Below are 14,296 nucleotides of genomic sequence, written 5' to 3' on the forward strand. Positions count from 1 at the left end.
AGTCAGGGAGGATGAGAGTTTGAAGTTCAAAACATCTGGGCAGCACTAAGGCTGGGAGGAAACTGTTTTAGATGCCGTTGCACTATAAAACCCTCTTCATCTTCGTGTTCATTGGAGGTTGCTCCTGACCAGGTGTGCACTGGATTACAGGTTTACCTGCACAGTACATAAGGGATGCAATTTGAACTGGGGAATGTGCCCTGGAGCACAGCAAAGCCTCTTTTGTGGCTGTGTATTTAGAAGGGGAGATAGGATTATTTTATTTTTAGTGTTGCTTATTAAATTTGTATCCAGCCCTACCTCCAAAGGGGCCATGGGCAGATTAGATTTATATTTTGCCTAGTGATGTGGGCTTTCTGGGAATCCCCCCCCTCCATCCCCAGTGTCCTAGATATGGGGTGTGTTTGACATTCAGTACAACAAACAAACATCAAAGTTCTTTTGGTGTTGGTTAAATGCTATATTCAGCACTTTACCTGGAAATTGTTTTTAATGGAATACTTGTTAGGAGATTACAGATCTTAAATAGATGAAGAAATGGTTAATTTATGGTTTTTAGCTCGTCTAAAGAGCTGTGTGCATTAATGTGCTTCCTAGGGAAAGTTTATGGTGCAACTTTGGTTTTAGATCTGACTAATATTATGTCCTTTCCCATTGCTCAACTTTCTAACAGTGCATTTTCTAAAAAAACAAACCAACCAACAATTTTCTACCCTATTAGCTGCACTCCAAGGGCTGTATAGTCTCTCCTTCCACTAATTTTATCCTCACAACAACCCTGTGAGGTAGTGACTGACCCAAGATCACACAATGAGCATCATGGCTGAGGAATTTTGTTACTTACCAGTTTTAGAACCCACCAGGGCAAGGTACATACATTTCAAAATAACAAATTTAAAAGTAAGAGTTTTATCTCCAGGTTCCCTAGGCCTGTTCAGATATTCTTTACAAGGTTGGGTTAGCCAACATGGTGCCCTCCAGATGCTTCTGCTTATAACTCCCACCAGCCCCTATCAGTGGGGGGTCACTGGTCAGGGGGAATTATTGCTATTATCACTGATTGCCTTCTGTGTAACCACCTTAGGGTGATGCACATTAAAAACACAAATAAGCAGCAGATACATTAAAACTAAAACGAAACAAAATAGACTCTCATGGCAAAGACCCTTTTATCCAGCTGGGAAAGCCTGCCGGAACATCTGTTTCCGGAAAGTGCAGCAGTGGGCACCTTGGATCTTGAAAGGAATGCTATTCTGCATAACAGGAGCAGACAGTCTAAGAGTTACTACATAGTGGGCTTCTGAGATTTTTGGAACTTACAGGAGACTGCAAGTGACTTGCATCTTCCATGGGGATTAGGTTCTTGGCTGTCACACGCTATAAGCAAATTTGTGTAAAGCCAGGAACTCCCTGGAACTGCCCCCTCCAAAAATGGAAAGCTGCTTGTCCAGCTTCAGGAAGGAGGTGCAAGGGCTCTGACAGGGTCCTAGAGTTCTCCTTCCTCCTTTACAAAGCCAGGCAAGCACATGGTGCGGGTGGGAAATAAATGGAGAGTGGGTTTCCTGTGCTCTCCATTTATTTATTTATTTATTTATTCATTTATTTATTCATTCATTCATTCATTCATTCATTCATTCCTGCCTGCGCAAAGCAGTAATCACAGAAGTTAAAAGTGCTTAAGTTTCAAGTTACCTGTACAGAAATCTACTGGGTGCATAAGCAATAAGGTGGTCTCTTAAGTAGTTTGGTCTTCAGCTGTAAAATAGGGACTTAATATGTTTGTATCCCTGATCTGTAATAGGGACTTATACGTTAGTACCAACACAGCTGAATTTACAGATGCAGCCAGTGAAATCCTGCAAGCAGGGTGTTTGTTATATGCTGGTGGTAGTCAGCCTCTGGAAGCGACCTGGTATCTTCATTCTGTGGGTGATGCAAATTGTGGTCCAGCATCTTGCAGGTACCGTACTGGCTACCCCTGCAGTAGCTTGTGCTTGTTTTGACCAAAGCTCCTTTTGATAGAAACAGGTGTACAGTGTAGTAAGCAAAAGAGTTAGGGAGTGGTACCCATGACTTTAACTTAAATTGTGAGTTCCATTGATGGCTTTAGGTTTTATAGTGTTGAGGCATTTCTGTGCCTGCATACTGGGACGGGTGGCAATTGCATTAACAATGGAATGCTGTCTGAAAGAGCCCTACATATTGCTATGGACTATTCATTGCCATAGGTGGCTTTGTGGTACATTCCATAAACGTCTGAAGTTCTCGCCAACATCTGAAGGGGATACAGGATGGAGCTCTTAGTGGCTCCCTGTAATGGGCCAAATGGCAGTGCTTGGAATCTAATCCCAGAGCATTACAGACCCTATTGAGTTTTTATGAGATGTTGGCTATGGGACTATGAATAATTGAATGACTTTGAACTCTCTTGTGTGTTTGCCTTCCAGCTCCAGAACCTGGGCATTAACCCGGCCAACATTGGCTTCAGCACTCTGACCATGGAGTCTGACAAGTTCATCTGCATACGAGAGAAAGTTGGAGAGCAGGCCCAGGTGGTCATCATTGACATGAATGACCCCAGCAATCCCATTCGCCGGCCAATTTCAGCTGACAGTGCAATCATGAACCCCGCCAGCAAGGTCATTGCCCTGAAAGGTACAGGAAATCTTTCTCAACGTATTTCTGAATTGGAGTTGAGCTTTTTAGAAACGTGTTTTAAGTTTCAAAAGGTGTACTGATTTTTGTTGCCCTTACTATTTTGTCATTACTACTTTTTCTATTCTTACAACTATGAGAAGCTGTGGGTTACTAAACATATACAGTATTTATTGCAAACTAGCAGGGTTGATGAGCTAGTGAAATCCTTGATGGCTTTTTCCAATATAAGGCTGGTTTGCGGTATGGCTTTCATCGAAAGCTCTGTTTAAACTAAACGAGCCTTGTTACTAAGCCCCCAAAGTTTCTAGCCAGTAAAAAAGAAAAAAAATAGTTGCATGCTTCTTAGTTTACTTACAGGGCTTTTTTGCTTTTTAGCAAAAGAAGGGCGCCCAGAACGACTTAGAGAGATAAGTAATAGAACAGCCCAGGAACTCGTTTATGATTTAAACAAGAGTGGCTAACCCATGGGCTGTCCCCAGCTCCCTGAAAGTTTTTTGTTTGATTCATGAACCCCCCAGTTTGTCATTAAAAATAAGAGGGTTTAAATTACTGCCACTTCTGCGGTTCCCCTGGTAAGCTGCCATTTGTTCCAAAAGGGTTTTAAGCCCCCCTTAAACATTTTTTTTTTTTTTAAATGCTGAGTTGAATAATGAACTTATAAGATTTAAAATTGAGTAGAATAGCTAGTGGGTAGTCTTTTGGAAGGCAGCCTTGAGAGCTGCATTTCTCACCACACCTTTGATTGCACCTAATTGGAGGTATGGCTTCCAGAAGATTGACCATGGGTCAGTGTTGGGGAAAGGGGCTTCACTTACTCCACAGCCAGGATAGACACTGGGAAGGTTAACAAAGGGAGGAACAGACTGCCGTTTGCTCCAGCCTGCTCATTCTCCTGGAAAGGAATTTCATGTGCTCGCCTGTCTGGAATTCCTGATCTCCCATGGTGCCTTTGCTAGTGGTTATGTGGAAAACTGGCGTGCTCGGTGCTTGTGTTCATTTCCAGAGCACTGTAAGACCAAAGTTTTGAAGAGAGCTTACAATAATTAGCAACTGGGAAATAAGAGGGAAGAGAATAGCATAGTTAAAATGCATCCCACCTCATTATTGGTGGTGATTACCCCTGTGATTTCATCCAGGGTCCAGTTGTTACCATGAGTGACCTGGCTTGCATGACACGGTAAGCCAGACTAGCGCTCACCAGGAATGTGCAAATGTGAGCTCCTTCCTGGAGAGGAGCTCGCAGCTGATTTGCGCTTCCTTGGCCCATTTGCTCTTGTGATGAGCAGATCTAAGCCCAAGGTTTGGCTTAGTGTGTCTTTCAAACCAGGAGTCACTATCACTTTTTATTTTTTAAAGAAAACCTTGCAATCATTTTTTAGAAAAATCAGAGTAAGAATATTAGCAAAGGGACCCCATTTGTTCTCTTAAGCAAGTTAATAAGGAACATAGGAAGCTACCTTCTCTCAAGTCAGACCATTGGTCTGTCTAGGTCAGTATTCTCAATGCTGACTTACTGCCAGTTTTCCAAGGTTTCAGGCAGGGAGCCTTTTCCAGCCCAGCTGTAGATGCTGGGGATAAAGCCTGGGACCTTCTGCAGGCAAAGCTGATGATCTACCACTCAGCCGTGGTCCTTCACCTCCTCCTCCTAACAGGCAGCACCAATTTCCTTGCCTGTTTCCCACGTTCCAGCTCTCCTGTGGCATAGTTTTCAAAGACAGGGCAAAACAATGTTATAGTATCCCCCTTGTTACACAAGAAATTGGTAAATATAACTTACCTAGGTTTACAAGTCCCAACTTGAACAAGCCTTTGTGCCGGATGCGAACTGCCTAGTCACCTTTGCTCAAAACGGTCAAAGTTTATTTTGTTTTATTTTTAAAAAGCACTGCTCATCTGCCCTCCCCAAAAGACAGCGTATTGCCTCATTTCTTTTATTTGCTGGAGAAACGTAAGCTCTCAACTGTCTCATTACAATAGCTTCCTCTTTTTTTCTTCTGATGGCTTTAATGTTGTATCACTATTTTTGTCACACTTTCTAATGCTTTCTTGTGTGTGCAGATGGTGAGTTACCTCCGTTTCAGATTGTATTTGTGTTTGTCCTGTTTTATGAAAAGAGAATGCAAAAGGCTTACCAGCTTAAAGGCTTAGCGGGGGCACATCTCTGAATAATTAAGGTGGAGGAGTAGACAAGGACCTATATATTCTGTCTGCTGTGGAGTCTTGTTCTCAAAGCTCCTCTTTCTTTCTTTGAAAAAAAACAAAAAACAAAACCCTATTCCCGAAATGCTTGTACCTGCAGCATCTTTACTTGGAGCTGTAGAGATGCACTTGGTTGGAAGCAGTAAACTTGGATATGCATAAAGCTTTTTATAAACAGGACTGAGACTCTTACAATTCCATATCTGGCTGTATTATTTTTTGCTTTTCATGTGCTCCGTGTGGGGCGAAACTGAAGCCGTAGCCTGGCTGTCCAATAGATGTTATCTTGGATTACCAACCCCAATCTCTAAATCCAAGTTTGCATAGTGAAAGGAATACTGACTGAACTAGTCCTGGTTCTGTCCCCTCACCCATCCTTGCCACTTTTTAAAAAAAAAAACCCCAAGGAAACAAGCCTAACCTGTTGTCTTGAAGACTAACCATCAACCCAAGCCCAGCTCAGAGCAAATGGGTGACCCTTGGTGGATGGTTGACTCATATCCTTCAGCCCCGAAACGTAGTTCTTTAATTGCTTTGAAAGTCTGGCCTGCATAGCTTCTGTGCTTTTGTGTTCCTCTGGATTGTGTAATAAAAAAACAACACACACACACACAACTTTAGGAGGGAAATACACACAGCTTTCTCCCCTAGCTGTTTAAATGGAATAATGCCCCCCTCCAATGTCTTTGCTTCTAATGACACCCATGAATCTTTTCTGCCTGGCGCAATTCTAGTTCTCAGAGCGGGAGGTGTGAAACAATTGCGGCGTTGTCATGGCTGGGCTGGGAGATAATGCTAGCTTCTCCTCTCTACTTCCCAACCTTGATAGTCAGCTATACTCCTGGCAGTGGTTAGTACCCGAAGGAAAAATGTATTGGCTTCCTTCCACAGTGTCCCACAGGCCTCTTTCCTTGGCCCTTTCTAGAGCTTGCTCTGTGGCTCCTTGCCTGCTCTCCTCCCCTTTCCTGACACATTAGGGACGTAGGAAGCTGCCTCCTACCAAGGCAGCCTGTTGGTCAGTTTTTTGTCTAACACTAACTGGCAGTGGCTATCCAGGGTTTCAGGCAGGAGTCTCTCCCAGCCCTACCTAGAGATGCCGAGGAGTGAACCTGGGACCTTCGGCATGCAATGTGGGTGTTCTATCCCTAAGCTGTTGGACATTTACAACATCACTAGTCTGAGAGCAACATGTATGGAAGCTATTCCATGGTATACCGCTTATTTTATTTATATGCACAGTACAAAAGTATTTATATGCCACCTGTTTCAAGCCATCTCAAAACTTGGTCCAGGTCCATATGATACAACCAGAGTGGCTGGGGAAGCCCAGCTACTTGGGCAGAGTATAAATAATAAAATTATTAATATTGTTATTAACCAGTAAAACCACTTGCTGAAAATAACTGCAACCGATAACCCAAAGGGCACAGTTAAGAATTAACATTAAAACACCAGAAAGGCCCAGGTATGTCAAGTGTGCCAAAAGCATCATGGGCACTGGGTGCTTTCCAGAGCTCTTAGGGGAGGCAATTCCATAGGAAAGGTGCCACCACAGAGAAGGCCCTTCCCCCTTGGTTTCCACTACCTGAGGTTGCAGCTAAGCGTGTTGCTGGGAACTGAAGGCATTGCTGCTTCATCCCCATCCGCCCCAAGGAACTCAGGGCAATGTCCATGTGGTAGTTCCCAATGTTGCCCTCCCAACAGCCCTGCGGGGTGGGTGTGGGAAAGACCACGCAGAGAGCTTGGTGGCCCAAGCCATCCTGCTCCAGATTACCAGCACTTAAGTCAGCTGTGCCGCACTGATTCCTTACTCGTGGTAAGAATGCCGGAGGTGGTGGCATGATCCAGCGTTGACATGTAAACATTCACCCCCCTTTTCCACTCCTCCTGAGACTTGAAGCACCCCCTCCGCCAAAGCCTGCCTGGTTGTCATTGTGTGAGCTCATCTTCTCCCTCCCACCCCTGTGTGTAGTGCACGTATCTTCCCCCATACCCAAATAATCTGCAGTACACAACAGTAAAGAAACTTTGTTAAGGGTTTTGGTTCGATCAAAACCAAACTTGCAGCTGACCTAACAAAGTGTCCGCTTTGTGACTGCCTATTCACGTGGAAAACCTGTCTTGTGTTCCTCCTGTACTTGTCCTCGATGCGGACATAAATGTGTGTGTAGCACTGCCCGTTGTATGCCGTGGTGTACTTTTTATCTCTCAAGTGAGAAGTCTTTTTTAAAAATCTGCCTCTTGGGTTAAGGATGAGTTTAACCTAGCATGAGAATCAAAACATCTCGACTTCGGTATGAACGAGACTCATGTTTGCAATACCCGGCTGTGAAGCCATAACCAATTAATTCAACAATTGGTTCTATAATAACTTGTGTGTAAGAGTAGTAGATGTGGCTTTAGAAATGTTGGTGTCTGTTTTTTATTTTAAAAAGCAGCAGCCCACTGAGAATTATTATTTTTCACAACTAAATGCAGTGCATGAAACTTCCTGATGGGTCAGGTGGTGTGTGCAGACGTTTTAAGCCCTCACCTTGGCCCTCCAGCTCTGCTTCTGCTTCAGCTAATTTCCCTGTAAATTGTGTCCCTAGCTGGGAAGACCCTCCAGATCTTTAATATTGAAATGAAAAGCAAAATGAAAGCTCACACCATGACGGACGACGTCACCTTTTGGAAGTGGATTTCTCTGAACACGGTTGCGCTGGTCACCGACAGCGCTGTGTACCACTGGAGCATGGAAGGAGAGTCTCAGCCGGTCAAGATGTTTGATCGCCATTCTAGCCTCGCCGGCTGCCAGATCATCAACTACCGTACGGATGCGAAGCAGAAATGGTTGCTTTTGACTGGTATATCTGCACAGGTAATGCATCGGTATAAGTGGATGTATGCGTATCCAAATATGTGGCAATTGTGGCTTTAACTAGAATCTGTGCCAAACTGCATGGGCAGAGTGGTTCCCGCGCTCTAGGGAACATCAGAAGAGTCCTATTGGATCAGGACAAATGCCCATCTAGTCCTGTGCTCTGTTCTCACAGTGGCCATCCAGATGTTCATGGGAAGCCCCCAGGTACGACCTGAGTGCAACAGCAGCACTCTCCCTACCTGCGATACCCAACAGCTGGTATTCAAAGGCATATTGCCTCAACCACAGGTTGCCACCCTCTCCCTTTTACTAATGGGCAAGCACACAACCTTTGAATTTTTTCGTGGCTAAATGGGGAATCTTCTGTGGAGAGCTTGCACCCTTTCCTTCCACCCCCTATGCATACCATGTTGATATTCTGGCCATTGTCCCAGCGTAAAGTCACAGTATTTAATCTACCCCAATGAAATAGTGTGACCAGATGCCACTCTGCAAAGACATCTTGATAAAATGTGACAAAATCCAGACCGCAAGCCTGAACCTGACCAGGGCCAATGAGATTGGGGGGAGTATTCCTAATATTGCATTCTCATTAAAAATAACCTTGGTGTTCCTGGGTTTTGTTTTTTGTAAGCTATTGTCCCTTTCAGTGGTGCCTGTAAGAGTTTGTTAAATAGAAACTTGTTATAATGCAGTTCAGCTGAAGTCTGTTTTCCTGTGGCTGAAACAATACTTCAGCTTTCCCTGGGCAAATTCTTGCCTCCATAGCCTGGCAAAAAGGAGGCTGTGGGTGACAGTGACTCGTAGGAGTGTAATGAGGGGGGTGGGGGTTCATCACTGCTGCTCAAGTATTGGGCCTGCCCCTTTTGGCCTGCTGTTTTGACCAGGCCACACCCACCTGCTCTGCGTCTGACTTCATATGATGTCAGGCGGAAGGCAGGTAAAGATGCTACAGGGCTAAAAGGGGGCATGTAGGCACTGTTGAATTGATAGATGACACCTACCAAATCTCTTGCACAGTGCTCTACAAACCCCAGCGATCAGCAAAGGGCAGTCTTTTTATCTTCAAATTGTGTGTGCAGAAATAGGTCACCTGATGTCAGGTAATTGACAGGTTGGCACTCCACCCACCTGCCAAATATTGCCAGTGGGAGGTGGAGGAAATCAGGGTCCAGCCCTCCAGCCAGATCCAGTTCCTCATCCCCACGCTACAGGAGGAAACTAGAGGAGCCAAATGCAAGTTTCCATTTTGTTTAACTCAATGCCCCTTTCCTACCAAAGCAACCTGGGCAATTTGCAGTTTAGAATAATGCCTTAGATAGAAAGCATTTTACAAAAAGAGTGGGGGGGGGGGAGAGAAGCAAATCTAGGTCCTGGACACCAGCTCTTCTCATACTGTTGTGTAGTGGGCAGTTAGAATGATCACTGCAGGAAACAGTTCTTCGGAGAAAAGGGTTTAACTGCAGTTCATTCCATTCAGACCAATGACCTCACTTTCAGGTTGGTCAGGTGGAGTGAGAGTTCTGTGAAGTCACCAGTGGGCAACCTGTAGCCCTCCTGATGTTGCTGGCCTGCAACTCCTGTCATCCCTGACATTTGGCCTGGATGTTGCAAGTGTAACAGAATCCAAGGGACCACCACTACCCCTGCTGTAGATTATGCCATTAACCAAACTTTTAAACCAGACTTTCTGCCCCTCTACAAATGTACAAGTAAAAAAACTTCCTGTGTCTATAAAGGCTATGCCTAGGCTTGCATAAATATGCCTAGCTGGTGTGTGTTAAGCCAGTTAATTAGAGTTTATGGTTATCGTAATGTTACAGAGTTGAATATTCATGTGTGTGCTCTTCTCTTTCCTTTTTTTAATAAAGCAAAACCGTGTAGTAGGAGCCATGCAGCTTTATTCCGTAGATAGGAAAGTGTCACAGCCCATTGAGGGTCATGCGGCCAGCTTTGCGCAGTTCAAGATGGAAGGCAATGCGGAAGAATCCACCCTTTTCTGTTTTGCAGTGAGAGGACAAGCAGGAGGCAAGGTAAAAGGGAGGGGACACAAATACAGGGTTCTGGGTATGGCGTGTAATGAGCCTAATTGGCGGATATGAGAAAAAGGGAAGCAACAGTGGAACAGTAGGGAGCTCAGGCCTTGAGGCTGTGGCCCTCCAGACTTCCCTATCTGGCCCTCGGGTCTCTTCCTAGGTTACAGCTCATGCTCCGTCCAGCCCTAAACCCATCTTGATTGTATTTCCCTGGCTGAAATGTGTCTTTCAACTGTGATGATGCCTCTTGCTTCCTTGGGGGGAGGGGGTAGTGTAGAAACCTCTTGACATTTGCACAGTTGGGGTGTAGCTACCGTGCATAGTTAAGAGTTGCATTTCTTCCCATTCCTACTTTTGCCTCTCGACCTGGTATGCGGCCCCTGCAAGATTACTCACAAGAGAAAATGTGGCCTGAAAAAAGTTCCTGTCCCCTGCTATAGACATTTTCAGAAGGACACTTCCGGAGAACATTGGATGTACTCTGGAGCAAGGAGACTTCCGGCAAAAGACACACACCACATTGGCCTTGCTGTAACAAGCATCTCTTGGCTGATCTTTCACACAGTTCAGTGGCCTTGGTCTAGTGTCAACGGGGCTATAGCCTGGACCCTCTTAGATTAGAGCGTTCACCCTTTATTTGATAAAGGAACAGAGTATTGAAAAGTATTTGCACCCACCGTGGCTGCTGCCGTGTAAGATAGCAGGCCTGAATGATGAAAATGCTTAAGGAACTTTCCAAGGAAGCTTGGAGATGCAATTCAATCCTCTTTCTCTCCTGTGCAGTTGCATATCATTGAAGTTGGCACCCCTCCCACAGGAAACCAGCCTTTCCCCAAGAAAGCTGTGGATGTCTTCTTCCCACCTGAAGCACAGAATGACTTCCCAGTAGCGATGCAGGTATTACCAAGGGACAATTTTTGCTTTCTTACTCCTCATACCTTTTTTTTTTTTTTTAAGTGGTGGTGGTGGGGAATCATCTGTAAATAAGTCATTTCAAAATGCTGATGAATGGCGAAGCTTAATACCGCCAACTTCCAAGCCTTGGATTTAACTGTGTAAGCTGCCTTTAATTGCTGCTTAGCCTTCCCTTTTATAGAACGAAAGTTCAGGTATTTTTGGCTTTTGTAAGTGCTTGTCAGGCAGCTCGTTACTTAGCAAAGCTCGCTCTGCTCTTTGGCACTTGGACAGTTCATACTTGATGTATTCAACTTATTTCGTAGCCGGTACTAAACTACAGCCAGGTCTATGTTTGTGTACCATGGATATGTGGGAGAACAATATGGGTGAATATGGCTGCAGAGTTCACTATCCCAAGAATCTCAGCTTTCAGGAAAAAGTATGGAGTAGACCAGGAGTAGACCCATTGAAATTAATTGACATGACTAACTTAGACTTAACCTTGACATATAACTTAGTTGAATACAACCCTAATCTTATAGTCTATATTGCTGCAAAGAATCACTTGAACCCCTCTAGGCGATTCCTGCTAAAATCTGGGAAACCAGAGGGTGGGTGAATATATCTCGTTGTTGGGCTACAGGACATTGTGTATCTGCTCTCACCACAACTAGTGGAAGGCTTTGAATTCTATGCAAAAGGGTTCCGCTTGCTAACTTGCTCAATTTGCATCATGTATATCTTCAAATTCCCTTATCACATAGCTTTAATTTCGCTTCCTACTGAAGCTCTGTGCCTTGGTGGAGAGTGTATACAATTGATCACAACACATGGTGGAGCACCTTAAAAGGACTGTCTCTGTTCATTTTTGCCACCCACCTTTCTCCCTGTAGATAAGCGAAAAGCACGACGTGGTTTTCTTGATCACAAAATACGGCTACATCCACCTGTATGACCTCGAAACGGGCACCTGCATCTACATGAACAGAATCAGTGGGGAGACCATCTTTGTCACTGCCCCCCATGAAGCTACCGCTGGAATCATTGGCGTCAACAGAAAAGGACAAGTAATGAAATCTTAATTCTCTTTATTGATTTGTATTGTGTTCACATCCTGCCCTTCCTCTAAAAAGGAGCTCAGGTCAGACTCAGGTTGTAGGGATAAGGAGAACCTGCAGCCCTTCAGATGCTGTTGGATTTCAACTCCCTCCAACCAGGGATGATGGGCGTTGTAGTCCGTGAACATCTGGATGACCATGGTTTTCATTAAGCCCATTGCACAGACTTTGAAGCTGCTTTACTACGAGCTTAAGGCCCGGTGGGTAAATGTAATGTGGATGCTGTGCTTGCTTCTCTCTCTCTCTCTCTCTCTCTCTCTCTCTCTCTCTCTCTCTCTCTTTCTCTCTCTCTCTCCAACCTTCATAAGCTCTTCAACATCTGAGTCTTGGTGCAGTATTCTGTGCAGACATTCAAAACTCCCACCTGCCATACCTTCCATAAAGCAGGTCAAAGTGTTGCTTTTGAGCGTTAGTAGGTGAAAGTTCAGAGTTTGCCGCCTGAGCAGTCTCTTGGAAATGTTTAACGCTGCTGACCTTAAAGATCTTTGGCATACCACTGATATTTGCTTTGTGTCCCCTACGTGCTGTCTGGAGCGGGATGTCACTTTTCAGCCAGCAACCGTGACTTCCCAGTCAGTCCTATATCAGGTGCTTGAGGATCTAGTGCAGGGAGAATTGAGCCCCCAGGTCAAGCATGGGGGAACCAGTGGCTCTCCAAATGTTATTGGACCACATCTCCCATCATCCCTGACCATTGATCATGCTGGCTGGGACTGATGGGAGTCTGGAGGTCCACAGATTTCCCACCTCTGGCCCTGGACTTAAAGGGGCTTATCCCACTAAAGACCTGCTGAAATGAATGGGAACAGGTCAGTTGCACCCTTTATTTTGAATGGCTCTTCTCTGAGTACGTAGCATTTGCTACAAACCAAAGAAGTGTAGCCTGGGGCTCCACACCCCTCTGATCCAGAAGCCACTCCTTTTGCTCTGGTTGTCCTTCTGGAAGCACGCGCGCGCACACACACGCACACACCCCCCTGGCATTCTCTTTGTTGTGTTAATCTGTTGCCACTCTGTGATTGTGATGGCCGAGGCAGGCTACCCTACCCTAGCATTCCTCGACTTCATTTCAATGGCAAACCTTGTGATAAGGGTACAGACCCCATTTTTAAGCAGCCAGGAGTTAATAAAAGCATGGGAAGCAAGAGATCTGGGCATCCTTTGGGAACTCCATGATTGTACTCCTGCAAGGGATCTGGGAGGACTTCAAAGTGCTAAAATGTGAAAGGTACTATCTTATTTATCGTTGTTCCTCTTCTCCTCCCGTTCCCATGCTTCTCTGCCTTTTAATTCTGCTTCTTAACCCAATAGAGGGTTGCAGTCTTTAATTGCCCTAGACGGATTAGCCTACCCAAGTTTTAATTGGGCTTTGAACAAATGGGACACACTAGGAGCTGCATGACTTCTGGGGTGTTCGTGTAGTAGTCATCCATCTCCACTTTCATTCCCTTACAATGAGTGGTAGACCTTCTTTGCTGAAATGCCGTGGTTTCTCTGAAGATAATCCTACACACAGCTTTTTGGCACCACGCAAATTCTAAATGGATTGGAAAGCCACATTGCAAGCCTCTACCTAATTGGATGGCTCTGTCAAAAGCTCTAAAGTGTGGCCACCCTGCTAGCTCTTGGCCCACCAACACAGTTCTGGTTTGAAAGTATGGAGAGCAAAAGGAACGTAGGAAGCTGCCTTGTGCTGAGTCAGACCATTGGTCCACCTGGCTCAGTGTTGTCTACACTGACTGGCAGTGGCTGTCCAGGATTTCAGACAGAGGAACATTCCCAGCCCTACCTGGAGATGCCATTGAGGATTGAACCGGGGACCTTCCACATGCAAGGCAGGTGCTCTACTACTGCCCTTTATTTAAAACTTAATTCCCTTTTATCTCTAGAGCCTCTGCTGGATTTTTGGTTTCTCTCTCCCTGTCTTCCCCTCCTCCCCTCTCTCTTCTCTTCCCCCCTCTCCGGAAATTAAACTGCTTGCCTTTTGGCCTAGGTAGCAGTGAGCTGTCCTTCAGTCTTCTCCCCTCTTTTGTCTTTAATGGTCAAGTCTATCTGGCTTGAATCATTTCTTGCAACCTTGGAGAAGGTTGCAGCTAGTGGGGAGCCAGGGTGTGGGGTAGTAAAGGTAAAGGGACCCCTGACCATTAGGTCCAGTCGTGGCCGACTCTGGGGTTGCGGCGCTCATCTCGCTTTATTGGCCGAGGGAGCCGGCGTACAGCTTCCGGGTCATGTGGCCAGCATGACTAAGCCGCTTCTGGCAAACCAGATCAGCGCACGGAAACGCTGTTTACCTTCCCGCCGGAGCAGTACCTAGTTATCTACTTGCACTTTGACGTGCTTTCGAACTGCTAGGTTGGCAGGAGCAGGGACCGAGCAACGGGACCTCACCCCGTTGCGGGGATTCAAACCGCCGACCTTCTGATCGGCAAGCCCTAGGCTCTGTGGTTTAACCTACAGTGCCACCCGCGTCCCTACTACCCATGGGGTAGTAGCAATTAATAAATGCAAGTAGATGGCAGTTATCA

At 45.5% G+C, this 14,296-nt stretch overlaps 1 protein-coding gene across 2 annotated transcripts in view; it reads left to right on the forward strand.

The window, feature by feature from the left end:
* CLTC (clathrin heavy chain) overlaps positions 1-14,296 on the forward strand; it is a 74,437-nt gene that overhangs the window by 24,061 nt on the left and 36,080 nt on the right. For both annotated transcript variants that reach the window (XM_083587378.1, XM_083587377.1), the window contains exons 2-6: positions 2,448-2,655; positions 7,449-7,717; positions 9,592-9,753; positions 10,540-10,653; positions 11,547-11,720. In XM_083587378.1, the coding sequence (XP_083443504.1) occupies positions 2,448-2,655; positions 7,449-7,717; positions 9,592-9,753; positions 10,540-10,653; positions 11,547-11,720 (927 nt within the window). The remainder of the gene's footprint in view (positions 1-2,447; positions 2,656-7,448; positions 7,718-9,591; positions 9,754-10,539; positions 10,654-11,546; positions 11,721-14,296) is intronic.

The sequence above is a fragment of the Podarcis filfolensis genome (genome assembly GCF_964270895.1).
Source record: "Podarcis filfolensis genome assembly, chromosome: 15".
Taxonomy (NCBI): Eukaryota; Metazoa; Chordata; class Lepidosauria; order Squamata; family Lacertidae; genus Podarcis; species Podarcis filfolensis.